Source organism: Limanda limanda, chromosome 8 (genome assembly GCF_963576545.1).
Source record: "Limanda limanda chromosome 8, fLimLim1.1, whole genome shotgun sequence".
In the NCBI taxonomy this organism is placed as follows: Eukaryota; Metazoa; Chordata; class Actinopteri; order Pleuronectiformes; family Pleuronectidae; genus Limanda; species Limanda limanda.
Genome location: NC_083643.1, coordinates 15,740,272 through 15,766,652, shown reverse-complemented (window position 1 = coordinate 15,766,652; position 26,381 = coordinate 15,740,272). Strand labels below are relative to the sequence as shown.

General features: G+C 42.2%; 3 protein-coding genes across 3 annotated transcripts; 1 reads left to right on the top strand and 2 right to left on the bottom strand.

Moving 5' to 3' along the window:
• Positions 1-737: 737 nt before the first annotated feature.
• On the bottom strand, positions 738-3,157 carry rps27l (ribosomal protein S27 like). Its single transcript, XM_061076451.1, has 4 exons — positions 3,086-3,157; positions 2,360-2,468; positions 1,103-1,213; positions 738-965 (listed from the first exon to the last, which is right to left on the bottom strand). Exons 1-4 carry the CDS (start codon positions 3,089-3,091, stop codon positions 937-939), a joined length of 255 nt encoding a protein of 84 aa, XP_060932434.1. The 5' UTR covers positions 3,092-3,157; the 3' UTR covers positions 738-936.
• Positions 3,158-4,258: 1,101 nt separating this feature from the next.
• Positions 4,259-7,370, top strand: LOC133009588 (ras-related protein Rab-8B-like). The gene is made up of 8 exons (XM_061077112.1): positions 4,259-4,454; positions 4,979-5,039; positions 5,118-5,178; positions 5,275-5,352; positions 5,740-5,829; positions 5,942-6,007; positions 6,099-6,149; positions 6,242-7,370. Exons 1-8 carry the CDS (start codon positions 4,331-4,333, stop codon positions 6,329-6,331), a joined length of 621 nt encoding a protein of 206 aa, XP_060933095.1. The 5' UTR covers positions 4,259-4,330; the 3' UTR covers positions 6,332-7,370.
• Positions 7,371-7,628: 258 nt separating this feature from the next.
• LOC133009682 (transient receptor potential cation channel subfamily M member 1-like) lies at positions 7,629-25,918 on the bottom strand. Its single transcript, XM_061077220.1, has 27 exons — positions 25,847-25,918; positions 19,391-19,467; positions 18,483-18,678; positions 18,158-18,371; positions 17,725-17,849; positions 17,467-17,638; positions 16,947-17,121; positions 16,724-16,847; positions 15,010-15,082; positions 14,797-14,897; positions 14,311-14,487; positions 14,061-14,195; positions 13,890-13,940; positions 13,630-13,770; positions 13,503-13,532; positions 13,116-13,405; positions 12,653-12,881; positions 12,265-12,396; positions 12,023-12,154; positions 11,791-11,919; positions 11,120-11,371; positions 10,829-11,003; positions 10,226-10,246; positions 10,003-10,147; positions 9,723-9,928; positions 9,095-9,227; positions 7,629-9,012 (listed from the first exon to the last, which is right to left on the bottom strand). The coding sequence occupies exons 1-27, from the start codon at positions 25,916-25,918 to the stop codon at positions 7,629-7,631; spliced, it is 5,091 nt and encodes a 1,696-aa protein (XP_060933203.1).
• Positions 25,919-26,381: the final 463 nt, after the last annotated feature.

The window sequence follows — 26,381 nt, the reverse complement described above, 5'->3', positions numbered from 1 at the left end:
TTACAATTTCAATAGGGCCTCACGTCTGTCAGTGCCCGGGCCCTAATTACCTTGCATAACATTACTTTACAAAATATTCAAATGTACCCAAAGTTGATCTCATAAGCTATGCATCCAGTAAGTCAACAAAACATCTCAAGTCTCCATCAGGAACACATATTTCCCTCTTTTGGGGGCGACTGTGGCACAGGGGTCAGAGCAGTCATCAGGTCAGTGTTTCGATCCCAGTCTTCCCTTGTCCACGTGCTGAAGTGTCCTTAGGCAAGATACTGAACCACAAATTCCCCCTTCTCATAAAGAAAGTGCACATAGATGCAATGTATGAACGTGTGTGTAAATGGGTGAATGTAAAAATGTCATGAAGAGAAAAGAGCTATAGAAAAACAGACAATTTACCAAATACAGACCATATATGAGTAATGGTATCAAACACAGGAATGGGCGAGATGGCAGTGTTCAAATTGGAGAGGTGTGGCCCATCTCTGTATCCAGTCTTTTATAATAACCCTAAAGCCATTTTTTTCTTACTTTCCTGAAACATGAACATACGGGTAGAGTTCCTTTTATGTTCACATATTTAAGATACTTGTCTTTATTGATGTGTGCTTCTGAAGAAAACAAACAAACTAAAAAAAAAAATGTTCACCCAGAAGCTGACAACCTGTATGCTTCCTCTAAGGGTAATTCCAGCCATGACATACATTTACTCCCTCAATAAAAGTCCCTGAAGGCTTGAAGGTTTTTATAACAGTTTTATTTATTGAGATATCTCATTTCATATTTAAAAAAACTGCTAGCAAGTTTTGAAACTCATCTTAAAAGTTGAACATTTGTACAGTGACAGTATCATTATTGAATGAACTACATTGTAATCAATGGAAAATGTTATCAACGCCATGGCTGAATTACAGACATGATTGAGGAGGCATTCCCTTTTTAATGTTGCTTCCTCCTGAAAGAGCAACCTGTAAAACAAAAATGAACACAAGTTAGAGAGCCTTCTAGTTTACAACACAGGGGATATGTCAGCAAACTGGCTGTTGATTGTGACTTTTAACAAAGAAAACAGCTCTATCTGTACACTGGAATTAGGATGTTTTACCCTCTGTCAGTCTGGCCTTTCCTCCTTTTGGCTGGCACAACACAGTTGAGCATCCCACACAGAGAACCACCGTCTGTGCATGGCTGAACACAGTGGTGATCTTGTAGCAGCCTGCAAAAAATATTGTTTTAAAACTGTGAACAATATATTAAACATATAAGTGCTAGGTAATAGCAAGATATATCTGAGAGGTCCCAAGATTATAAATACTACAAAAATATGAAATTTCTCTTTCATGACACATTGGATACTTTTACCTCTTTGTGTCGTGCAATAATACACATGAACCATCTGAGAAGTTTGAAGTTGATAAAAGTAAATATGATGAAAAAGGTCATATCACATCATTGTATTGTACTAAATGAAACTCATCACATCTTTTAAAAATAAAATTCAGCTGCTTGAAATGTAGAGCTGTCAGAAACATGCAGTGGCGCAAAAAGTGAAATATTTCTTTCTGATTGTAATTTTACATATGTAGTTAAATAAAAATAAGAACTTGAGTAAAGCTATTATTGGAGCAATCTGCAACAACTCCCGTGTCCAGAGGGATGCGCTTCCCTTCCTGTTTCCACAGCATGTGCATACCCAGTGCATGTGAGGGGTCATGGACGGAGATTGTTTTAGTTTGAAAAGAGCTATTTACAAATAAAAACATAACTTAACAAAAACACAATATCTGACCTACAATGAAACTAGTCTTGTGAGTAATGTACTGTATAGATGCTTTTCAGACATGGCCTCTGGAGGATGTCCGGAGAATTGGGTTCAGACTTTCTCCACAGTTTGCCTTTCACACAGGAGATTCTCCGCTCAGACAAATTCACAATAACACAGAAATCTCTGGAGTGTTCAGGGGACGGGTGGTGCAGCAGGAAGACGCAGGATGTCCTGTTTAAATTCTGCTGCGATGATCATGTGTTTTTGTTTACACCTCTCTCAGCCCTTCTGACCAAACTCTCTTAACATCTTCGTTTTCTTCTTTTATGCCTGCGCTTTTTCATCCTTCAATAATTTGTAATATTCCTCACTTTGTGGAGGATCTCCCCCTGTGTATTCACATCAGCACCTCCTGACATTCTGCGGGCTTTCTAACAGGGAGCCACATTTAGAAAGACCAGAAAAAAGTCTGGAGGCTCTCAGTCGGACATTTTCATTCACACACACACACACACACGACCCCTCCACAGAATGTCAGGAGAATCTTTGGAGTTCAGATTATGTGTTAAGACCTGAATCTAGTCTGTCATTACTCACCTGGACACTTCACATCCATAAAGTAGGAGTTAGGACTCTGAACAAGTCTTTTCTTCTTGTGTTGTCTTCTCTCATAGTCGAGAGCAGGGTGGAGGAGGTCTTTGGCCAACTAAAGACAAACACAAATACAAATCAGTGGACACTTGACAGTTCTTAGGACATCCAGACCCGGTTGGTCAGATAAACAGTGGTTTATAGTGGATTTGTGTAATGAACCAAGTACTTTTGTCTGGTCTCACGTTATCTACGGCTTATAACGATGACAACATGTTCCTCTCGATGTAAGATGTCATTGGTTTTTGTTTTTAAAGCTTTAAATGTCATGAGAATAGCTGATATTAACTCATGTTGAAGAAATGATAACAAGACACAGAGAGCACACACTGTACTTTCTCCCTTTCCCAAGACGAATATTAATGTTAGTAAAATATGTGAATCATCTGGTTAAAACACACGAGGCTCTTGTCTAAAAGCTCCGGGTGCGGACTGCTTCCTGGCCGCCTGTGTCGCACACGCCTTCGGTACCGCTGTGTTCCAGCAAATAGACGCCTCCCGCTACGCTAGCTAACTTCACGTAGCCACATGTGCTGCGGCTGCTACACGTCAACAACACAACTCCGAGGCCTCGCTAGGTGAGAAGTCGACACGTAACAACACACACAGCCGACATCACTGCACAGGGACACACACACAACGCACACGGAGCGGGGAACTTTAGAAACTTACAGGCATTTTGTCCTTGTTAGCTTTAGCTTTCCTGCATGTACGTGGGGCTGCTGGGCAGAGACAGGAGGAGGAGGAGGGGGAAGAGGAGGAGGAGGGGGGAGGTGTTCGTTCTGTCCACAGCGAATCTTCAAAACATGTTGACTGTTCCATAAGACATCATGGGAAAGTCTGGCACCTTCCATGTGCGTAGACATTTTAACATTTTATATTAATTAATTCTGTGAAGTCTTTCTCTGCAGTGATTGGGGATTTGATCCATCAGCCATTAAATCATCATCATCCTCATAATAATAATAATAATAATAATAATACGAGGTTACAAAGTGCTTCACAAAAAGTCCATGGCAAAATGAAGAATCAAAAGGTGCAGTCACCTCACAATTAACCTTCGTAAAATGCAGGACAGATAACAGACAAGTCCAATACACAAATACAACTTTTTGTTCATGTGTAGTGGTTCAATAGAAGGGGGGGGGGGGATGCAAATATTATTAAGCTACCCGTAGTTCTGCACCACTTTGTCCTTTTTTTGGTGCAAATTTACCAAACCCAGCAATAAATCAACACACCAAACAAAAGAGCACAGCGTACAAATAACCCAACACAAGAAATAAACAAATAACTAAACAAGACGGCGAAAAGGAAATTCCAAAGGCCAAATAAGAAAGCACAACAGCAAAACAAAACACTACAACAAAAGACCAGGGTAAATTAGAAAACATAATAGTAAATGAGAACACAATAAGACGTATAAGAAAAGACAACAGTTGTTAAGACAACACAAGGTAAATAGGAAACCAAAACAAAGTACAAAACACATAGGCATTAAAGAGGGACAAAAGAGAACAGCATAGCAAATTTAAAAAAGGACATTAAAGAAACCATAAAAGGAAGACACCGTTGCGAATTGAGATCTGTTTTGTAACATTTCCCTTTAAATAATAGAAAGGTTGTAGTCAGCAGCTAACTTCCTGTTTTGTGTGAAATCAATGTCGCTACGTTTTGGTCTTTGTTGTGTGTCTTTGATGTGCTGTTGCGATCACATACTCTATATATGGGGTTGCGATTTGCGCTTCGGGGGCCACCGTACGTCAAACTACATGGCCCACAATGCAAAGCGGGAAGTGACGCCTCAGCACCGGTCCGCCGCTCTGTCACAGGCAGACAGCTGAGAAGGGAGGGGGGGTTCCCGGCGCCGCTCGGCCTCTTTGACATCGAACACGTTGGACTTCATGCTGCGTTCAAATGGCGAAGACGTACGATTACCTGTTCAAGCTGCTGCTGATCGGGGACAGCGGCGTGGGAAAGACATGTCTGCTGTTCAGATTCAGCGAGGACTCCTTCAACACCACCTTCATATCCACAATAGGTGAGAATACCCCTGCAGCCGCCCCTCAGGACGCATCTGCTGCACTGCATGCCCATATTCACAGACAGCGCTGCTCTGCTGCCATTGCTCTAATGTAGGTTGAATATATATATGCAGAGACAGCAACACATTTTGATACTGACAGAGACGTGCATCGTTAAATGCAGCGTAGGACTAAGACAATGGGAACTAGTGATGAGCTCCTGTCCTTGATGCTTCAGAGGCATCATTAGACCTGCATGTAGAATTAGATCCAAACTGTAGTCATGATGATCGACCGTCAGAAACCTTATTGAAATGTGAAGCCGCTACGAACAGCTTTGATGTTGTTATATCCTCGTTAGTTTCCTTGCGGCTACATTTGCTGTGGAATTAAATTACGTCCTTCAGCAGGCTGACATATAGGATGGATCATTTGTCCCTGGGCATCATAGACATGTGACCGTTCACGATATGATGCCACTAATGGATGCAGCAAATATCAACTCATGCAGCGCTGCCTGTTTGTGTTCATTCTATTGCAGGTATAGACTTCAAAATCAGAACAATAGAGCTGGATGGGAAGAGAGTCAAACTTCAGATTTGGTAAGTGTCTTTGTTAAAGCGAGTGTGACGTGAATCTGGCTGATTTGATAACTGACAGTGTTGCTTTGATGCTCTTAGGGACACTGCAGGACAAGAGAGGTTCCGCACCATCACCACAGCTTACTACAGAGGTGCTATGGTGAGTCCTCCCTTCATCACCACACACCTCCTCACTTCGTGTCTACCAGAAACATCAGGGTCTGGACATTCTTTCTGAGGTTGTTTTTCTTCACAGGGTATCATGTTGGTCTATGACATCTGCAATGAGAAGTCCTTTGAAAACATCAAAAACTGGATCAGAAATATTGAAGAGGTGAGCTCTCACTTTAAAAGGGTTGTATGTGCGTGTTTGCCGTTGCTTGATGGCAATGTTACAGCATTATTAGTTGTGTAGCAATCTACGATAAAATTGTATCCCTTTGCTCACAAAATCAGTTTCTATTGATGGATGCTGCTGTTGGGCGTGTGCTTCTGCTGAAGTTAGCATTTGAACCAGAGAGTCTTGTTACGGCAATTTACTTACTAATAACGAGTCACTGCAGTCTGAAGACGTAGCATGGTGGAACCAAAGAACCTAGTATTAATAGTTAAACAAAATCTTTTGCAAAAAAAATGTATTTATATTTGTCACAAGTGCTGTTGACATTGTCCTTGTTATGAGCAAAATACTTTGCATAAATAATCTTTTCCTTTCTCCCAGCATGCCTCATCTGATGTGGAGAAGGTGATCTTGGGCAACAAATGTGACATGAATGACCGGCGACAGGTGTCGAAAGACAGAGGAGAAAAAGTGAGTCTCTTCAGCTGCTCATTACTAAAATCTGTCTCAAACAAGTAAGGTGCACTTTTTCCAGTTTGCACTAAGTGACACTGACATTGCAATTGTCTGTCGTCTCACTTAGCTGGCTATTGATTACGGAGTGAAGTTCTTGGAAACCAGTGCAAAGTCTGGTTTAAACGTGGAGGAGGTAAGCAGAAAGGTTTAACCCTGGAAGTGTCACGTAACACGAGTGATAATGTATTTACAGTTAACATTTCCTCTTTTATCTGTCACTCAAGGCTTTTTATACCATGGGAAGAGACATATTACATAATCTGAGCTCAAAGGCAGTAAGTGATTAAGAGTTTCTTTTAATAGATTCTACAATGTGTGAAGGCTCACTTGTTTAATACTGTATTCATCAAATTTCTCCCTGTTCTAGACTGACAACGGTGCCGGAGGGTCAGGCAAGGTCAAGATCTCAGAGAAAAAGTCAAGGAGGATTAAGTTCTTCAAATGTTCCCTCCTCTAGGCCGCTCCTCTGTAGCACTGGCAGCTCACAGCCTGTGTGACTTTGCTATTGTGGAGCGTCACTGCTTCAATGTCCTCACAGCAGCGGCAGCACTGGTCATAAACAGAGAGCCTTACTGCTGTCATGAAGCTCCCAGTGTAATGAGTGGTTGAGACGCCATCGTGATCTGATGAGCAGAGGAGCATCACAGAGGAATGAGGCTGGATACTGTAATCGGCCTCATGATAAGACTTGTGCGTGATCATCAGCAGTGGTTTGTAGCTGGCCATCAGTACCTGCTCACAGGGGGCCGGGATTCTGTCGGCATTCATGATACCTCTGGGGGAAAATATTCATTACAATATCTCAGTTACACATAGTTGTCGTAAAAATGTAAAACAATGTGGGAAAAATGTTTTTCATATACTGTCTTATTTAATATGATGATTGCGAGAGTCTCAGCACTGATTGTATTTGTGTGAATTTCTGTCTATTAATAAGCTTATGGTCTCCTGTTGCACTTGCAACATTTCTGCTTGTTCATGTGTGCCTATAGAAGGACTTACAGTATTGTTTTAGAAAAGACAAAAGTATGTATACATACAACCTACTGTATTCTCTCAATTTTTGTTTATTCTTTCAAACAGAACCTTTATTTATACAGGTTTGTGTGACAAAATGAAACAGAAAAGGTTCTTTCTTTCTTGGAAGTTGTACTTAATACATATTGTTATGCAGTTGTCAGTATTTGCATGAAAGCTGTAGGGACACCTCAGAGTTGGACATTATTGAGCACATTATACATTATATCTCTTAAATGTTTACAGACTGTATTACAAAGTGTCAACCATATATGGACAGTCATGTTTTTGCTTTTCACATTGTGTACACGTGAATATTAAGAGTTGTATATATCCTTTAGTTTCACCTAAACTGTAGACACCAAACATGTTGCCCTTTTCGTCTCTACAGTGAAAACACAATGACATGGGAAAGCTGTAATGTGAATGATTGTCTTCATAAACTACTGTATGTTACATAAATGAAAAGAGACAGTAAAGAAAGTGGATCTTCAAAAGAGAATATTATGTTGGTTTTCACTATTTTGCAACAACGGTTAACATTTACTGCAAGATTGGAGAGTTTAGTAATCCTTATCAAGTTTAGGTCGTAGTTGTGAAAATTGTTTCATAGACACAGTCATCAGAGGCCTCTGGCTCTAACACGCCTCGCAGTTCCTCTTCCTCTCAAATACTTTCCTCATTCTGTTTTTTTGTCCCCTATTTCCGGTCTAATCAACCTCCTCTCTTTGTAGCTCTCATTTCTTTTCCTCTGCTTCATCTTCGCTCTTCTCTGCCTCCATCTTCTCTCTCACATCTTTCCCTCCGTCATCTGTCACCCTGTGGACTTCAGTGAGGTCTCTCTCGCTGCTGGAGGCTCCGGGCTCCTTGCAAACCATCAAGCTCTTTGTTTTCCTCAAGCTTGCATTCCAGCTCTGTGACCTGTGAGACGGCAAGTAAGTTGCATCAGCCACAGTCAGATACTCAGTGGCGTCTGAGAGGTTTCTCCTCGCCTTCATCTTGGTTTGATCTGGCATGGGCTCTGCCGCCCGCTCGCTCTCTGAAGGACTTGGATCAGTCAGACTTTTCTCTTCTTTTTCAAGTACTGCAGGGGCGGCATTAGTTTGAAACTGCTGGGCAAGAGTCCTGACTGTTGATACCTTATGCAAATGCCCCAAAGTGCTGGGGTGCACCTGATACTCCAAGTCTCCTGGCCACTGTTTTGGCGCTGTAGTTACCTGCTCCACCAGTGACCTGTAGTCTGCAGTCTGCAGCACATCGTCACCTGCTTCTGCTGGGTTGTAGAAAAAGCTGCTCATTGCCCTCTTCTTTGTGATAGGAGACGTTTGACTCTGGGTTGCAGTGGGGACAGATCTCAAAGATTCAGTTCTCTTGGGAGAAGAGGACGCTCCCCACAGCATGGGGCCTTTTTTCGTTTGTTCAGCTGCTTCCCCTGGTTCATCAGGAGGGCTGATAATGATGGTGCTCATAGCCCTCCTCTTCGTCAAAGGAGATGTGGGCTGTTCTTCAACCGGATAGTACTTCAAGGATTTGGCCCTTTTTGGAGAGGAAGAAGGCTTTAGTCTATCCTTGTCTGTTAGGCTGTCTATCAGCAATGTGCTGCCTTTTATGTTGGTTATGGTCTCTTGACTTGATGCTGCAGAAGCAGGCTTTTGTTCACATGGAGATATGAGAATGTCCACACAAGAGCTGGGCCTCGATCTATCCAAACCTGCAACAGCTAAGGTCTGACCACCATCCTTCTTGTTGAGAGTACTAACACTGGAGGCTTGCCGCAGACTCCTTTGCCTCTCTACACCAGTTTTCGTCATCTCATTTGTGTCCTTCTGCTTCTGTGCAAACTCCTCCATGTCCATGTTGAAACGATAAAGGCTGTAACCATCAGCACTGCTAATACTGCCCTGACGAAGGAGAGAGGACGGGTCGCACACTGAGGAGTTTCGTGAGTAGGTTCTGGTCAGCTCCAGTCTGTCCACACCTGCCAGTTTTTCGAGGGCGACTGCCATTCGTCCGTGGATCTCCTCCAGTTGAGCCAAACGCAGATCCACGGTCTGAAGAGAGGCCTTCATAGTGTTCTCCCTCTCATTTACCTCCTCCAGACGCATGGACATGTTCTCAACTCTGCAACAAAACACAAATGAAATGTATGAATGTATTTCCTAGAACTGGTGTTTAGAAATGTCTTAACACAAAGGAGGCTCACCTTTCTGAGGTAACCTTGATGCGTTCGTCACTGGAGGACTGCTGCTTGTCCTCTTTTCCACGGAAATATTCCTCCACACACTGTTCTTCGAACTCGAAGAGACTTTTTAACTCCTCTGGATTCAGCCTGAGCTCTGGTAGAAACAAAGCCCAACACTTTTTGTCAGTCTTAGGCTACATCTACGCTACCACGTTTAGTTTGAAAATGCATCAAATGTTCTACGCATACACCTTGCATCCATACTCCTCCGGAGATTTAGAGCTACAAAAAATAAGTTTTATCCCGGCAAAAACACAACCCCAAACTGCTTTAGATTGGGGCTGCGTTTGTGTCTGGACGGGCATAAATGTCGTAACCGTTTGCTACTAAACAATCAGCATCAGCATGGATAATCTATTACAAGCGTTGCAGACCCTGTAATCTTTGTTAACGGCTGTTGTGCAGTAGAATTCTGCATTTTACAATGATATATCTGCATGCCTTCATGCATCCTAAGTCTAACAATGATCTAAATGTCAATGAGCTAAAACATGATCGATTTGATTAGTTTTATTGAGCCAGGATCTGATTAAGATCTTGATATTAAGGGTTTAGGTATACGTTTTTTTAATTATTAGAGGAAACTAACTGAGGCCTCGGTCCTTCTCATCCAGCTCTCCCTCTTTTTTCTTTATGGCACACCGACGACACAGCCGGCTGAAGATGATGTAGAGGTGGCTGAAGATGATGAGAGGTGGAGGAAGCATGGGACGGTCATGAAAGGTCATGATCAGCTGATATCTCTGGAACTTCCATATCTGGTTGGAAATGCACTTGACCTCCATGAAGGTGTTGCTGTGGAACAGGAAAAAAAAGATTAATGAGTATAAACCTTAACTGTGCAGTCAGATACTGGAACATATACCTACTTAAAGACTGCAATGAGCAAGTTGACCAGAAGAATGTTTGCGACGAGGAGGTAACAGGCCATAAGAGCAGGTGTGAGCCAGGCACCCGGGATGCAGGGAGGCAGTTTCTTTCCATCCTCGTCATATAAATGATCACCACACGGAGCTGTGGGGAAGGGAGGTTACAGCTGTTGAATTTATTCTGAGATCTTTAGATAATTGATTTGACTTAAAAACAACTTACGATTGATTTCCATTGCATAGACTAGAGAAATCCGAGAAAAGCAGAGTCAAGCAAAAACACGTAGAAAGCGTTAAAATCAATAAATGTTAGACTTTCATATCTCGCTTCTGTCAAGGTCAAGCTGACGTGCATCATCAAAATGTTTCCAGAAAGCATGTTTTTTCCCTTTTTCACAAAAATCCAATTTCACATTTCACAGCTTGGTTGACATTTTTTTTAAAGCTGTGGAGCATTAGTCTTAAATACATGGAGCATCAAACATGATATTTAAATATTCATATTTATATAATAACCCAGATAATTCCTTTTTTTTTATTGCTGCGTATTGCCTTCACCCTGACAGAAGAAACTGACAGAACTTGAAGGCAGATGATCATGATCCAGGGGTTTGAGATAATTACACCTATTCTACTCTCCCTCAATGCAAAATTCTGGACATGCATTTAAGACAGAGCCTATTACAAATCTACCAGCAGAGGGAGACAAAGTATGAGAGGTCCTAGCCCACATATTGTTTCACAGAATTAGACAAATAAATTAATCTAACGCTGATCATCTGCCCAGAATCAGGAAACAGAATCTTACTATGAATTCTAGTCTTACGGTCTATCGAGTCCGCAAAAACCTCTCCGTAGATCATCCAGTAGGGCATGTAGAAAATGTTTCTGGCCAGGCGCCAGGTGGGCTTCTCATCTGGGTGAAGGATGGCCTGCCGAGCCACCCCGAAGCTCATGAGCACCACCAGCATGATCACTACAAAGTACATCATATCAATCATCTGAAAATAAAGAGGAACAAAAAATTGAACTCCTTGAGAACTGCTGTTTGTTCTGTTAGTATATGTTTAATGTCTGTCACGTGACTTTCATAGGATTTAATTAAAACACTTATTACCATCTTCCCGATCATCATCACATAGGGTCCCAGGTATTTGTTGACTCCAAAGATGTCCAGGACACGAATGTACCAGAAGATAATGTCTATACAGTAGATGACTCGGCCATAGCCCATGTAAGGCTCCTGCTGCAGCCGAAGCAAAAGCCCAAACAGGAAGGCGAGTATGGCGACCATGTCTGTAATGTTCCAGTACTCCTCCATCCACACACTTATCTTCTGTTTCAGCTTCCCCGGCTCTGACATCAGAATCTAGACACAGTTCAGAGACCAAAAGATATCTCAACACACATAGTGACTTGAACTTGATTAGACCATAAACTCCACTTTCTCCTCTAGTACGAAAATGAAGCTTTAAATATCCTGTATAAAGGTGCCGCCCTCTTGTGCTTTTGATGTAATTTGGAGTCAGAGTCTGCACAGAGGTGATAGTAGTGTGGAGCCCAAGTATTGAGGTCAGCTGTCAATCATGACCTAATCCCCCTGGCTTTATAGCACCAAGTAACTAATCAAAATATGTTTGGCCCATGTCCCATCCACTAACATGGAGGAGCCAGGGTTATTTGTTGGTCTATACTGCAACCAACCACCAGGTGGCAATCGAGAGAATTTGGCTTCATTCTCATTTTTATATACAGTCTGTGGATCAGACAATTTCTTGTCCTTTTTACCTGTCTGATTTTTTCAGCGCCAAGCGTGAGGATGTATGCAATGACAGTCCACTCCTGTAAACATGGCAATCGCTCCATTTTCACCAGGATTATGTAGTTGTACAACATCAAATATGCCAGATAGCAAATCTATTGGAAGAAAACGTTATAAATTAGAATTTTTTTATTGTAAGTGAGACATTTTTTGTAAAAGCTCACTATAATTTGTCTCATGCACCAAAAGGGAACTCACAGTGTTGAACCAGAATTTGGTGAAGGGTGCGTCATAAAACTCAAACAACCGTTTGCCAATCGGGATTTTGTGGACGTGCGTGCTACCCTCCTCTTCGTCTCCCTTTCGGGAAGTTGCATCCGAATTGGGATCCTATAATGCAAGAAAAATCTCTTAGTTCATCATCTTTCATCTTGGATAAAAATGGTTTATTAACAAGATGTAAAAACTAAAAACTGATCAAGGTCAGCATGATCCTGGACCTTGCTGGATTTTGCATCGTCGTCCTTGTCTTTTCCCTTGTCAGGTGCGTCAGTTGCTTGATGGGATGCTTCATCGCCAACACGGAAATCCAACAGTAGAATGAAAGGAGGAAAGATGATTCCCAGGATAACCTTAAAGAAAATATTCAGTTTTTACAAGACATGGTCATATTCATTTATTTTCTTGTTTACAGTGATATGTTTACTCCAATGTGGTTCCACTGCCGGGAGAAGTATTACAACTACTGATGTCACTGCTATCGTTACCTCTGCCAAGGAGGTAATATTATTGAATTTAAAGGGATTGTTGGGCCTTGGAGGAGGAATTAGACCTTTTTTAAAAACTTATTTATGATTGCTTGAAAGGAAAACATTTTGTGTTATCAACCTTGAGGCCTGGATTCTTGCCGATCCTTAAGCAGCCCATCCACATGTCAGTGAGCAACATCTGGCTGCAGGTGTGGGCAATGAAGTCGCGTTGCTTTGCAGCCACAGCCAGCTTCAGACAGGTGGAGTTACTCCAGTTCACCAGCTCGTATGTTAGGAGTTTCATGGCCACCTGCTCATCATGCTTGTAGGATTGATCTAACATCTCATACGCCAACTCGCCAAATTCTCTGTGAAGGGGAAGAAACAATGACAATTATTTCAACTCAGCACTTCTCCAAACAGTTTGAGTGATATGCTTAATATGTTGTATAGAAATATAGATATTTCATTGCAGACTTGTGAGAGGCAAGAGAGAAGTTAGAGTAGTGGACTGGAAACCAACATAAAGGTGAGAGTGATAGGCACCTGTTTGTTTTTAACCAACAAGTGAAACATATGTGAGAGACGTTATCTGTACTGACTTGGAGTTGTTCTCCAGGTCTTGGGAGATGTCATCCACCAGTTCACTCTCAGAGCAATCATGAGCCATGGCTTTGTAAAGTTTACAAGCCACCAGGGCCTTTGCCATAGCCTCTTCTCCACGTTGCCAGAGGAAGAGCGCCATCTTCTGGCGCTTCATCAGCACCCCCCACAGCATCAGCTCGTGGAAGGGGAACTTGAAACGACAGACCTCAGGGTCATCCACATCGATTTCAACTTCTTCCTCTTTCTTCTTCTTTCCCCTTTTCTTGCCTTTCCTGGGTTCATCGTCCTGATAAAGTTTTTGAAAATAAAATGAAGTTTATCGATTAGTCTGCAACATGTGCGAGTTGTTGTTTCAGCGGACAGGGTTGTAAAGGAAACCTCACCTCCATTCCAAGGAGCTTAAGCGCTTTTGGCTGCAAGAGGAGGGAAAAAACCGTGATAATCAATATCAGATGTCACTTAATATAATGAGCAAGTCATTGTCATTTATTTTTTCCCAACCACGCGTACCCTTTTTAGTCCATACAGAGTATTGTAGAGGTTACGGAAAGCCTTCCTGGTGTAATTGCTCCTGTACGCTCCACCCATGAGGTACTCCAGCACCAGACCAATGTCAATCAGAGTGATCTGATAATCTGGAGGAAGGTTTCCCTGCAAATTCACCAGAGTAATACTTAACAAAGCTGCACTCTGAAGATGAAACCTGATATGATCTAAATAGTCAAACATTATGCATTAAGGAATAATGCTGCAGGAGAGTTCATTTGTACCTTTTTGACGTCCCTAACCACAGCATGCAGGGTGTTAGCCGGGCCTAGTTTCTGAGAGAAGAGAAGAGGAGGAGAGGCGAGTGTCAACCTGTTTCATATTTGTCAGATCTGCATTCAGATTTGGTTTCTTTTTATTTATTGAATTTTGTTGCTGCGGCGTGTCATCTCCACCGTGTTGTATAACTCCTCCAGTCTGGGAATGGTGAGGAAGTGGTGAATATTGACACCGTTCTCAAGAAGCAGTTTGACAAAGTCCACTCTGTCCAGCACCAGAGCATCCATCATCGCCTGCTCCAGAGAGTTCACCTAGGAGACGTCAACAAGGGACACAAACCGATTATTATTGACATCACACGGCTTTCAAGCTCTTTACTCACATTTCAATCATGAGTAAAGTTTTTGTTGTGAACCCTGCGCTTACCCAACGAATACACTCCAATTTCCGTGGGTCTGTTTCTTCTGGAGGCTCAGGCTTTGCCTTTCCTTTCCCTTTGCCCTTCTTTGCCCGGGTCTTACTACGAGGAGCGCTGGCGGGACTCCTCTGCTTCTCCTGGGTCATGGCAGTAGATGTTGTAGTGCTGTTCATCATACCGGCAGGCTGACCAAAAGGAAGAAGAGGGGAGGAACTCTATATCTCTTCTTTGAACAAACATTCACAGAGCATTTCCATCTTCGCCTTTTGTTACAAATATTTCTTGTTTATTAAATCATTGAATTTTTGTGTAAGAAACTCAATTCAGTTCAATCAAAGTTCCTCTGTCTTTCCGCCAAAGTTTGAGAACACGTTGGAAGCATTTGTATTCTATTTCAAATATAAAACAAACAAAAACAATCATTGATGACTTTGCAGCTGTATTACACTCATTCGGAATCATTTATTCATATTATTCAGATGTGATAGACTCACGGGTAAATTGTGTCCGTAGACAAAGATGTGATTGCGTGCGATATCCACTCTGTTCCACGCCAGAGCCAAACTGAGCTGATCTGCTGCTGAAGCATTGGTGCCTAAAGCCAGAGGAATGGAGGAAGAGAGGGAAGTCAGAGAGAAGAGGTGGTATGTAGTATGTGCTGTGCTGCAATAGCACCAATATTGTTGTGACGTATCGCCAGAAATTACCTTTTAACAAGGCCGTGAGAATGGCCATTTCAATATCTTCTTGTCCCTCAGAACCCATTCGAAAAACTGTGATCTACATGTTGGAGAAAACATGAAAAGACAGGAGGAACGGTTGCAGCAGTCATGTGACGGTGGGATATGTTTCTAAACAAACTGGATGGATGAATTTGTGAATCAATGAACGGATGAATGTGTACAACTGTCAGTGTCGCTCACAAACATGTGGAGTGAACTGGTGGGACACTGTTTCAGCAGGAACTCTCTCTGCAGCACTCTGGGGCTGACCCCTCACATGCTAACTATTTGTCAGACACAGTGATAGAGCTTTCCTTGTTACAGGCTCGACTATATCAAATGAAGTTACGCTGACGACCCTGTCACATGTGCAGCCGTGGTGAATGGAATTAGCTTGGCATGAATATGCGGCCCTGTGCCAGAGAGAGAGCTCCGAGCTGGTCTCGAGATGCGTCTATAACCAGCTGCTAACATCAGCATCAGGACATGAAGACATGTGTTGCTCTTCCAGACAGATGCAGGATGCAGACAGGGAGTCAGTGAACTCCAAATTCAGTTAAATGATGTGTCCTGGTGTAGCATCATTGCAAATTTCCGCTCTCTAAGTCAGTGTTTTCAGTTTGTCTAACCCAGCTGTTCACATGCATTTAGGATGAGAGGATTAAGCAGGGCCTAGACAGTGACACTGATTCACCTGTAGGTTAGTCATGGCACTTTAGATTAAGAGCAAGCAATGATGGGGCCTCTTAGTTGTGTATAAAGTTCTGCCACATTGTCTGGGTCGGGTATCAGTGAGAACTAAATGGCACATGGGGGGAAAAAAAGGCCGCAGCAGCTTGATATTTGAAAAAAAAAGCCGTTTAAGTTGCTTATCTGAGTGTGTTGGAGCATTAGGCAGACTAATACACCAGGGATAGAGCACACAAAGTCACTGGTGAAGAGATAGCACTCTGGGCCCTGAAAAAGAAAAGCCTGGGGAGTGGAGAGAAAGAGTAACCTGGTTGAGGATTAGGGAGATGGATCCTATCCTCCATCTGTGTGCTGCATGTTTAACGTGAATAGATGAAGTAAGAGCCTCTGCTAAGCAGTTGGTAGTGGGCTCTGATCTTTCCCACCCAAATGTATAGAATCTGGAGATTATATATCCCGGGTATTATACAAACTACTAATCACATCACATGGAAATCTGCTGCAGATCCTCAAATGGCGCCGCTATTTATGCACCGAGGTCTCCCATCGAACACTTCTTAGAAACACTCATGGCTTGGGGGTTAATCTGCTATCTGTGGAGACCCATCACCTGCTTCCTCATGTGAGCGCCAAGCTGCATTGTTTACATCAAAATAAAGACTTTAAACTCGGCAGAAATCGCACATCAGCCGCCACCTCGCAGCTTTGCACTTATGCATGAGCATTTATTACTGGTCGGCGGTGGAGCTGCGAATGACCCGCATTACATGACATGACCACGACAAGACGGAGAGATGACAGGCAGGTTGTGGGGATTATGTTTATTCAATATGTTAATGGATCACATAGATGAGTGGAATGGATGAATGACGATGGAGACCAGATGTTTCACAACAAATGATTTATTTATTGACACAGACAAGTTATTTTTTATATACAGGATAACTGTAAAATACAAGGAGCCTGGAGATATCAGCACATCATCCATCGCTTGTATTCTCCTACTCACCAGCTCCCTTTTCTTCATGCACTCCATTACCATGAGCAGGATTTGCTGCGATTGGCTTTTGGTGTAATTGAAAGTCTTCTGAATAGTCACCAACAGTTGGTCTCGGACGTCATCATTAATCAGTCTGGAGGGTGTGTGGGGGGTTTGAGGATGACATTTCAGCTTTTTAACCAGAAGAGTAATGTGAACATAAAGAAGGAGAACTCATCGTCTAAAATCTCACCCTCCATCCTCTGAGAACCTGTGCGCGAAGGAAATGATGTCAGAAGCTCGGCCGCTGCCGTCGCACACCACCACGGGGATGGGGGGGTCGTCTCTCAGGCTCTCCAGGGCGATGGAGATCACGTTGGGGCCGCCCTCCACAATCAGACACACAAGGGGGACGCCCTGACCCAGACCTGGAAAACAGCAAAAAATAACAGTCTGTCGCTGAAAACCCATCCATTTGTTTTTATCACTCAACAGAACTTTGAGAGTCAAACATTGAACAAACAAGCAGTCGATGTGATGTGTCAACAAGCAAAACCTTAGGAAGGAGGTGGTGAAGTCAGTGGTGACGGCTGAGCATCCCTTTGCTGTCCCTGCCTTAACCAAGCTCCAGGCATAGGATGACAAAGGGAAGCCCACAGGTCACAGAGGAACTCTCTGCCCACGCGTCCAACAAGACGGAGCGTCTCACAGTCACACAACACGGAGGATGTAGAGCATGTTTCATTACGTGTGTGCAGCACCGTCCGACTTACGAGTGTTAATCTTCTGCAGGGAGATGTGCTTCTCCAGCAGTCGACGTAGTTTGACTTCAGAGCCATACTTCCCGCAGGTGCCGTTGTCAGTCAGGATGAAGTGGGAGTGGCTGTTGTTGAGCACAGCCAGTTTGCTCAGGGGGTTTGCCATCGTCTGATAGGGTCTGGTTACCTGCAAACGAAGGAAGAAATCTGTTTAAAGGAAAAATCATTGGCATAATAGTTTGAGAAATGAAATGCAGCTGCAGATGTTCTTACATCTTTCCCAATGAGGTCCTCTTTGTTCTCCAGGATCCCCCATGGAGCAATTCCTATTGCACACACCTTCCCTCTGGACTTGGAGGAGTGGTCCTTCAAGGCATCTCCCACATGACGGATCACCCCTGAGTTGTAATAATATAATATATTGTTAAACACAGCCTCAAGGATAATGACTCTCTCTACTGCCTAATGGAGCTGCATCATGGGACACACTGCTGAAAACCTGCTGATTGTCTTTGGCGCTCAATTTTTCCACAGAAGCTTTAATTATAGAGCTTAACCCGTGACAATAGGCTGGTCAAATCTCCCCTAGGAAATTGCAGAAATTGTATTATGTAATGACAATTTAGAACAAAGGTAATCTTCTAATGTCACAAATGGTTTGTTAAGGGAACATTAAAAGCATTGTCCTGAGCCGTCAGTGTCCTACCCGTGTTGACTCCGCCCGTGAAGATCCACGCTCCAGTGGTGACCGCAGCTTTGATCAGGCCTTTGCCAAACACCTGCTTGAGTTTGGGCTGGAGGTCGAAGTTCTGGAGGCCGCCGTGAACAGAGATGAGCAACGTGGGGAGCTCTAGCTGCCAATCCTTCACCATCAGGTGCAGCAGGTTGTCAGGCTTGGTGTCGTAGGAAACCCGGATGTACTAGTTTAGAAAAAGTATTGGATTCATATTAAAGAATATTGCATGGAGACTTTTTTGTAATGAACCACATTGTCACTTCATCTACATTAGTTTCCATTAGCTGAGACTCACCATGGCCTTGTTGATGAATCCTCCACCCTGGAACTCGATTAGGCCAAAGGCGTCTGTTGGGTACGTTCTGGTGTATTTTAACAACGTCCATTTATCCTTTGGGGTGTCGAGCTGCACCAGCTGGTTGGGTTCCTCTACCGAGCTGGCACCAGGGGGAATGGCCGCGTGCTGCGTTGTCAGCTGACCACAGGCACATCTAGAGATCACAGAACCACAATCACTCTGTTAAAATATCAGAACTGATCCCGGATGTGTAAACTTAAATAAACTGTCTTTGCTACTCATAGAAATCCCTGAGGGTTACACTGTCCAGTGTTGACTGGATGAGAATGACCTGAGTCAAAGAATGTTGTTTCGTTTGCCCATGCGACTTTGTCTTTTCCTCGAAACACACATTGTGCAGGCTCTTTCATGACTGTGCCCATTTCTGGGAAATAATGTGCCTCATTGAACAAAAGGCTGCGCTGCCTGGCTGCTCTCAGCCTGTTCTCGGAGCCCAGCATAGTAACCATGTCCTACAATGAACTGTGAAAAACCAGGTTTAATCTCAGTAAATCTCTGATAACCTGTTGTCATAGGTCCCATGATTTAGTGAATTACTTAATTAATTAATAGGAAGAAATGAAACATTACTCATAATGAGTCTAAAACATGATTAATATTCTATTGCACATTATTAACACTGTCATGATTCTATAACAACTGATCTTTCTAGAGACTTGCATTACACTCACATTCTTTTCATATTCTACTCAATTAATTTGAGTGAAATTAAAATAATTGACCTAAACTGTTTCATTAATGTTTCCTTAATGTAAACTCTCATTATAAATGACTGAAGAAAAAGCTGATGTTGCAACCTGACTTGAGTTTAACACAAGTGACAAACAGTCATTAAATTGAATTACCTGGTTGGGTCCTTGGTGGGAAATATGTGAACACATTCTCTTTTGAGGAAGGTCCTCTCAATCCAAGCTTTCTGTGCCTGTCAAGACAAACATTTAGAAAGAAAGAAAGAAGTTGTTAGTCGATATAACAAGTTGTCATACCACAGAGAGATCATCCGTCTTTTTCTTTTAGTTACACTCAGGAAATCCTCTTAGCGGTAATCCTGGCTCAAAGATCAGGACTTTTTGTATCTTTCAAAAAAAATAAAAAAAATAAATCAGATTAATAAAATGACTACTATTATTCCTGAGATTATTAAAGATTGATGATACTGTGGTATTAGACACTTTATCATCATCTGCTCAATTTTAATGAGCAGCGCTGAGTTTGAAGCGAGCGTTGCTCTGAGAGCCGGTGTAGTTGACAGTGTTGACCAATTAAAAGTGAAGCATTGGAGGCGGATCTGTCCAAACAAAAGCTCAAAAGTTAAACGGCCAAAAAAAAAAAAAAAAAAAGTTATTTAACAACAGTAAACTTTATTTAACTTTATCTTTAAATCATATAAGTCATATGAGCATAAAGAAACAGATAAAAATAAATTCCAATGTAGTCTTGTGACCAGTGACCACAAGTGCCCACAACACAGTGGAGTTACTGTTTCTCTCTCTCTCTCTCTCTCTCTCTCTCTGGAGGTACTGCAGGAGTGTTACTGAAACAATATCAACTTTGTCATATATATATGTATATTTTTCCGCACATACATTACATCCTCTTTTCATGAACTATAACTGATTTCTTTTGCTGATCTGCGGCAGAACTGCAAAGACACACTTTTCATCATCAAGTGTAAATAAAGAAATAACCATTATATTGTTTGTATTGTATAGCTGATATTCTTACCAGATTGAATTTGTCTTTATCCCAAACAGTCATCTAAAAATGACTTGGTTCTGTAGATTGAATTAGCAAGTAACGATTGGATAAATCAGAAGATACAATTAATTTAACTTTGAATATTAATCTACACAATACAAAGTATTCTTTAAGACAGAATAATGCTGTGTGTATGTAAAGTACAAATACTGCCCGTCAGGTTTTTGTAAAAATATGACCATCCTGATGTATTTTTTTTTAAGTCCAACTGGCTGTGGTTCTTTCCGTCTGTTTTGTGTCCGTCTTGTCTCAGCAATTTTCCATCTCAGGGTTGTCGTGCATCATTGAGCACTCACAACTCAAACTGTGCTGCCCTGCTGACATCTAAATTCAGATTCAAGGTACCATAAATCCAACAACATCTGCCACTCGCTAGCATTTAAATAATTCTGAGACAAAAGTGTTAAAAATAAAAAAAGGTGCTGCTGTAGATTGTAGAAGCACTTACGGATAGTCTTCGGTCCGAGCTGCGGAGTCCTATCGTTAAGGCTGCCGGAGTTAAAGCCTGGAGAGTGGAGAGGTCCAGCGTCTGCTGAGTCTCTACTCGAGCTTTCTCCTGCTGCTGCTCTCCCAGCCAAGCCCTCTTATTGAATCCCACTGGACATGAAACTTCTTCACTTTATGAGGGCCAGTTAATATGATGAGCATGTGAGCAGGGTCTTTGTTCGCCCAAGTCTCATGACTCCAGTTCAAGGTAATCCTTTTGGGAGTCCCATGACCAACCTCTCCATGCCCACAGGGTATTTTCATCCTTCGCTTGAACAAGGCACAATAAATCTACTTTGATACACGGCCCCTAATCTCCCAATTTGTTGAAACTCCTTTCTTTGTGTTCACTTCATAGTGTGGAAGATCTTTAGTTTGTGTGAGAAGACGGAGGAGAGCGTCCGACTTCGCAGGGACTGCAGTGTCGTTCAGAGGCTCTTCAACTATTAATTTGAAAGTTTTTACCCCCTCCAACTACTTTGATTTCAACCCAATTTGCATAATTGAGAGAATTGGATGCAGGCATTCTTTTGGAAGGCGCCTTGTTAAGACATGACTGGTCTCCAGTCGGGGGCAAGGTCACTCGCTGCTAATTGCAGTTAATCTCCATTTCCACCCACCTTGTTTTTGTGGTGTAAAGGAAAAACTCAGCAGAGGAGACAATTCAATATTCTCTTAATCTTTAAAGAACGATAGTGTAAAGAGATTCCAGCCCACATGTATAATAAATACCCTACCAGCTGGGTGAATAAAAAAACCCAACATTACATTTAACCTACAGCCAGCAGTTTGACTTTTAATATTTTAAAGCTTAAGTGGGGGGGATTAAGCCTCTTTTGTATAGGGGAATGTCAACTCAGATCTTTTTAATGAGTTCAAACTGAATTATGTTTATTGTCTATGGGGAACTTCAAATTGTATATCAGTTTAAACTGAATTATGTTTATTTTACGTGGTGACCTATCAGTTTAACACTGTTAAGGGCTTCAGGTACGTGCTGAAATAACCAGAGGAAGGCATTAGGTGGGCTGGAAGCTGAGATGGAGTTAAAAAGCTCCGAGGTGCAGATACTCATTTAAAACCTTCCTCTCGTGAAAGGGTTTGATAATCGCTCCTTTTATGGTTGAAGGGAGCAGTTTGAGCCCGACTGAAAAAAGTCTTGTTGGTGAAAAAAGACGAGGGAGGTCGGTGACTGATGTCTCAAGAAGACAAAGAGAGAGAAGCCTGGCACACACACACACACACTCACACCCATCCCCAACTTCCCCCGTTTGGTCCTGGCACTGGTAGAAAAATTAGGAAAAAAAATTGCACATGGGCCACTGTTAATTATAGCTGGAGAAAACAAAGCGCATTTCCAGAAGGGTTTGGCCAGTATGACGCAGTTATTTCAGCTTACTTAAACTCATTAACCACAGCAATTAAAACCAAAATCCAGTCAGCAGCCAGCCGCCTCGTTACGAGCTGCCTCTTAGCACTTAGCAACAAAAACCTTAAAGAATTAGATACCGTGGGATCAGATTGTGTCACGCCAGGCATATTAACACGACTTAAGACAAGCCCCGGAACAGTAAACAACATTCATTCCAACGTGCTCCGTTTTCTGAAGAAACGCTGCTGGAAAACAAAAGGCAACTGTGTGAGATGGACACTAGAAGTGTTGCGTTGCTGATGAGGACACAGGAAACAAATTCATGACTATTTCATTAGCTGTACTTGATGCAATGTTCCTTCTCTTAAATATTAGGCCACTGCATTGCAATACTTTAAATATGCATTGTATCATTCAGTGTGTTGGCGCAAGTCATTCCACAAGTTTCACATGTGGTAAATACCATGTTTGTATTAAGCGATGACACCTACGGTCCACATAAACTGTGTGCCATACATTAATGCCTCTCTGCGCTGGAATCACATGGTCCCGGTCTCCTGACCCACGGCTTAGCGAGCAGCTAAATCACAGCACATTTGTTCCAGTTCAGCTACAATTACATGGACCATTCAGCCCCAGCAGTTTTAAGGAAAGGGTATAATGATGCCTGTATTTCTTTATGCTGATATGTGACCTGGATGCACATGATGGTTTGGAGTTGGTGGCTTTATAAAGTAGAGAATGACACAGAATCATTCGTTCTGGATATTGATTTCAGTAACGATGGAATTCGCACAACAAAAGCCTCATCAGCACAAGTGAAATAGATCAGAAGGGATTTGGGGGTCCTATGAGGAATGTGATGTCTCCAGGGTCGAAGATAAAAGCAACTAATTGCTCAGCTTTGGTATTGAATGGCGACGTGCTTCGAGTTTGATGCTATGTGACAGGAAGGAAGCCCATGAAGACTCCCTCACTTGCGGAAAAAAAATATTCCAGACCCATGGTCCATCTCACGTGAAGCGAATGAAACGCTGCCTTTTCTTACGTATTTTCACTTGAGGGGAAAGATATTTGGAAGAAGGCGACACAACTCGAGTTACAAGTTCTGGATCGGCAAATTTGCATTAACTGTGAAGCTAACTGTTTTCACTCTGCCCTGTTTGTAAATGCTCTCATTGTGCGTCTGAGTTTGAAAATCCAGTTAGCCATCACATGAGTCCAACATGTCACTGATTATCCCCGAGAGTTGAGGGAGTCATAAGACGTTTTTTAAAGACACTGTTTCCCTGTGTTTTTCCCCTAAAGAAAAACCCTGATAGAAAAAGAGAATAAATGGAGATTTTCATGGAATCGGCATAGAGATAACACCTGGGCAATGGACGGTTATTTATAAATCAGCTGACGTTTGACGGCAGGTCACATATTAGAAGAAAAGTTGTTTTTTTTGACGGTGGTTGTTTTATTAAATGTTTGACTTGCATCCTGGGATATATTTAAAAAAAAACTGCAACACTCTTTGATTCTGCAGCATAAATATAAATAGAGTCAACCTATTGCTAACATGTCACCGTGTTTAAACGTGTTAGTGTATGGGATGTAAAAGTTTTACCATCTAAGTAGCAGAATCAACAGATTTTCCCTTCGCTAAGACCACAGCTTTTATATTTTCCACTTGGTCTGCTTCATAATTTAGTACAATAACTTCTCTATGTTTGTCCTTCAGTGACATGAACCCATTTAACTTGTCTGCAACATTTGAGGCTCTTACTCCTTTAAGTCTTAGTTTTTCCCCAAACTCAGAGCTTCAGCCCGGCTCCGGTCCGGGTCCCACAGCCCCTGTGTAATTCATGCTCAACCCTGACCTGAATCTTAAAGCTTTTTAAAGATCCTTGGCCCTCACCTGACCTGAGCCTGATGCTTACAACACACAGTCATATGATCTCACGCAAAAAAAAAGCACTGTGAAAAATGCTGAATTTCTTAGTCCGATTTGTATTGATTTTGTTGCTTGAACAGCGTTTATTAATTTGGTCCATTTGGTTTTCTAATCGTCTGAATACAAAACTTCTCTCTGATCAGTCAAACCCGTTAAACCAAAGACGCTTTCAGTCCATTTCTTTCCTCACTATTGACGAATAAGATATAATATCTCAGTAAAATAGGTAAAAGGTCAGTAGTCAGCTGGGTAGATGGAACTTTGCCGGCGGCATCTTTATGGCAACAGACAAAGTAATATCATGTGAACGTATTTAACTGAATGTGCTCTCTGTTAGAGACTTTCCCCCTCAAATCTGATCTGTCCAAACACTTCCAAGGGATATTGCCTTCAATTTCTGATGAACTATACCATGGATGAAGAGTAAATCCTCATCCTTCATACCATGACCCACTGTAAATAATGAAGTATATCGTTTAAATAAAGCAGATAAATCCACGATTAAAGACTGTCATACATGACAATGCATGATAAGAAAATAAGGACAATGTTGGCTGTCGGTCGTCTGGTTTGTGCTGCCAATGAGTTTATATTTAGCAACATATCCGATCTCATTAAACATTCAGCAGAGAGCCATGACATTGCTGGTTGCTTAACAGAGTTAAAGCTCATATATATAAAGAGGCTGTGGATTTTACACAGAATATTAATCTCACCCTATAATGCCCCTATTAACATATAGAAACCCATCCCACTGAATACTTTTAGGGACGCCAGTGTCAGATGTGCAGCTGATCAGGAGTTGATTTAGCCACATTGTGAAGAATCTGCCTCAGTAATGAACAAAACGTTCAAGTACAGGAACATTATGGTGATGGTGATAGATGTGGATGTAATCAACAAAAGTTGAATTTGAAACGCATGATGTGTTTCATATTTCAATTTATCTTCCATTTTTTTAACATTTAGTTTACTTTAAAACTAAGAAATGTATGTATATATGCAGTTCTGTAGTAATATGCTTCCACACGACAGACACCAAGTGAGTGAATTTGTGGTGTGTGTCAGCGTGTGTATGTGTTGTGTGTATGTGTGTGTAATCCTAGCATACACTGCTCATTGGATTCGAGCTCGAGGCGAGCATGAATATAAAAATCACATCTTTCTTGCTTTCAAGGACATGTTAATAGGAGTGTGTTAATCACATGAAAGCAGACTTTAGAAAGATATAAAAGTCCTTGATCTGCCGAAGCCATGGTCTTCCATACTGGGCCATTATGAAGGATTAAAGTGGTGTACTGGAGTGAGCTGCTCGCTCGGCTTCCAACACCACTTAGCACTAAGTTTGCAGGGGCTGGGAGTGCAGACCATGTGCTCACTAATATACAGCCCACAGTCCTAAAGGATGCATGTCATTACGCTGTGAGCAGAAGCTCTCAAATGATTGGTTAGGCTCTAATATGGACTCTGGCTATAGTAGCGGCTCCATGTGACACAGGCTGTGCACCACAAGTCATTCTCAGAATAATCATGTGATTTCACAAAAAGCAGCCAAGAGTTCACAAAAAGCAGCCAAGATAAAATAGTTTGTCATTGATATTAAACCTATACTCTCTTTGTATAATTAAAGCAAAAACTTAAAGGGTAACATAAAACAAAGTCTTAAAGACAAATAATTACACTCCAGTTTGGAGCTAACTCAGACAGGGGACACTGAATCACCTGCTGAATGTGACCTCATCTTACCTTCTGCGAGCCAGATGTGGTGCGTTTGAGCGAGGACCTTTTGAAGGTGCTGCTGGGGCCCTTGGGGTCCATGTTGACGACGGACAGTTGGAGTCAAACTGACTTCGACAGGGATCCTTGGAACGCGACAGGTCAAGATTCAGCAGCAGCGTCAGCAGGAGAAACAGACAGAAACCCCTGGATGTCCACTACAGAACCAAGGCATGGCAACGACTTCTGTGTTCACACATTAGAGAAAATAGGAAGTATCAACGCATCATTGAAGGTTTCGGTGCTTCGCTCTCCTCTCCGCAGCTTACGCCCGACTGACAAGACAGAGATCCCAGCCAGGGATATAAATCACTCGATGACACACTTGACACATAGACCCTTTTCCTCTGCCGGGCATCCCATAATCAGGCTTAATGCAGCCAGCTCTTACGAAGCGCCAGAGTCTAATGGATAGAGATTTAATAAATGGTTATTGAAGGTAAATCTACTTTGGCACATCACAACCCCAAAAAAGGCTTAGAGAGAGAGACCATGAGAGCTGCAA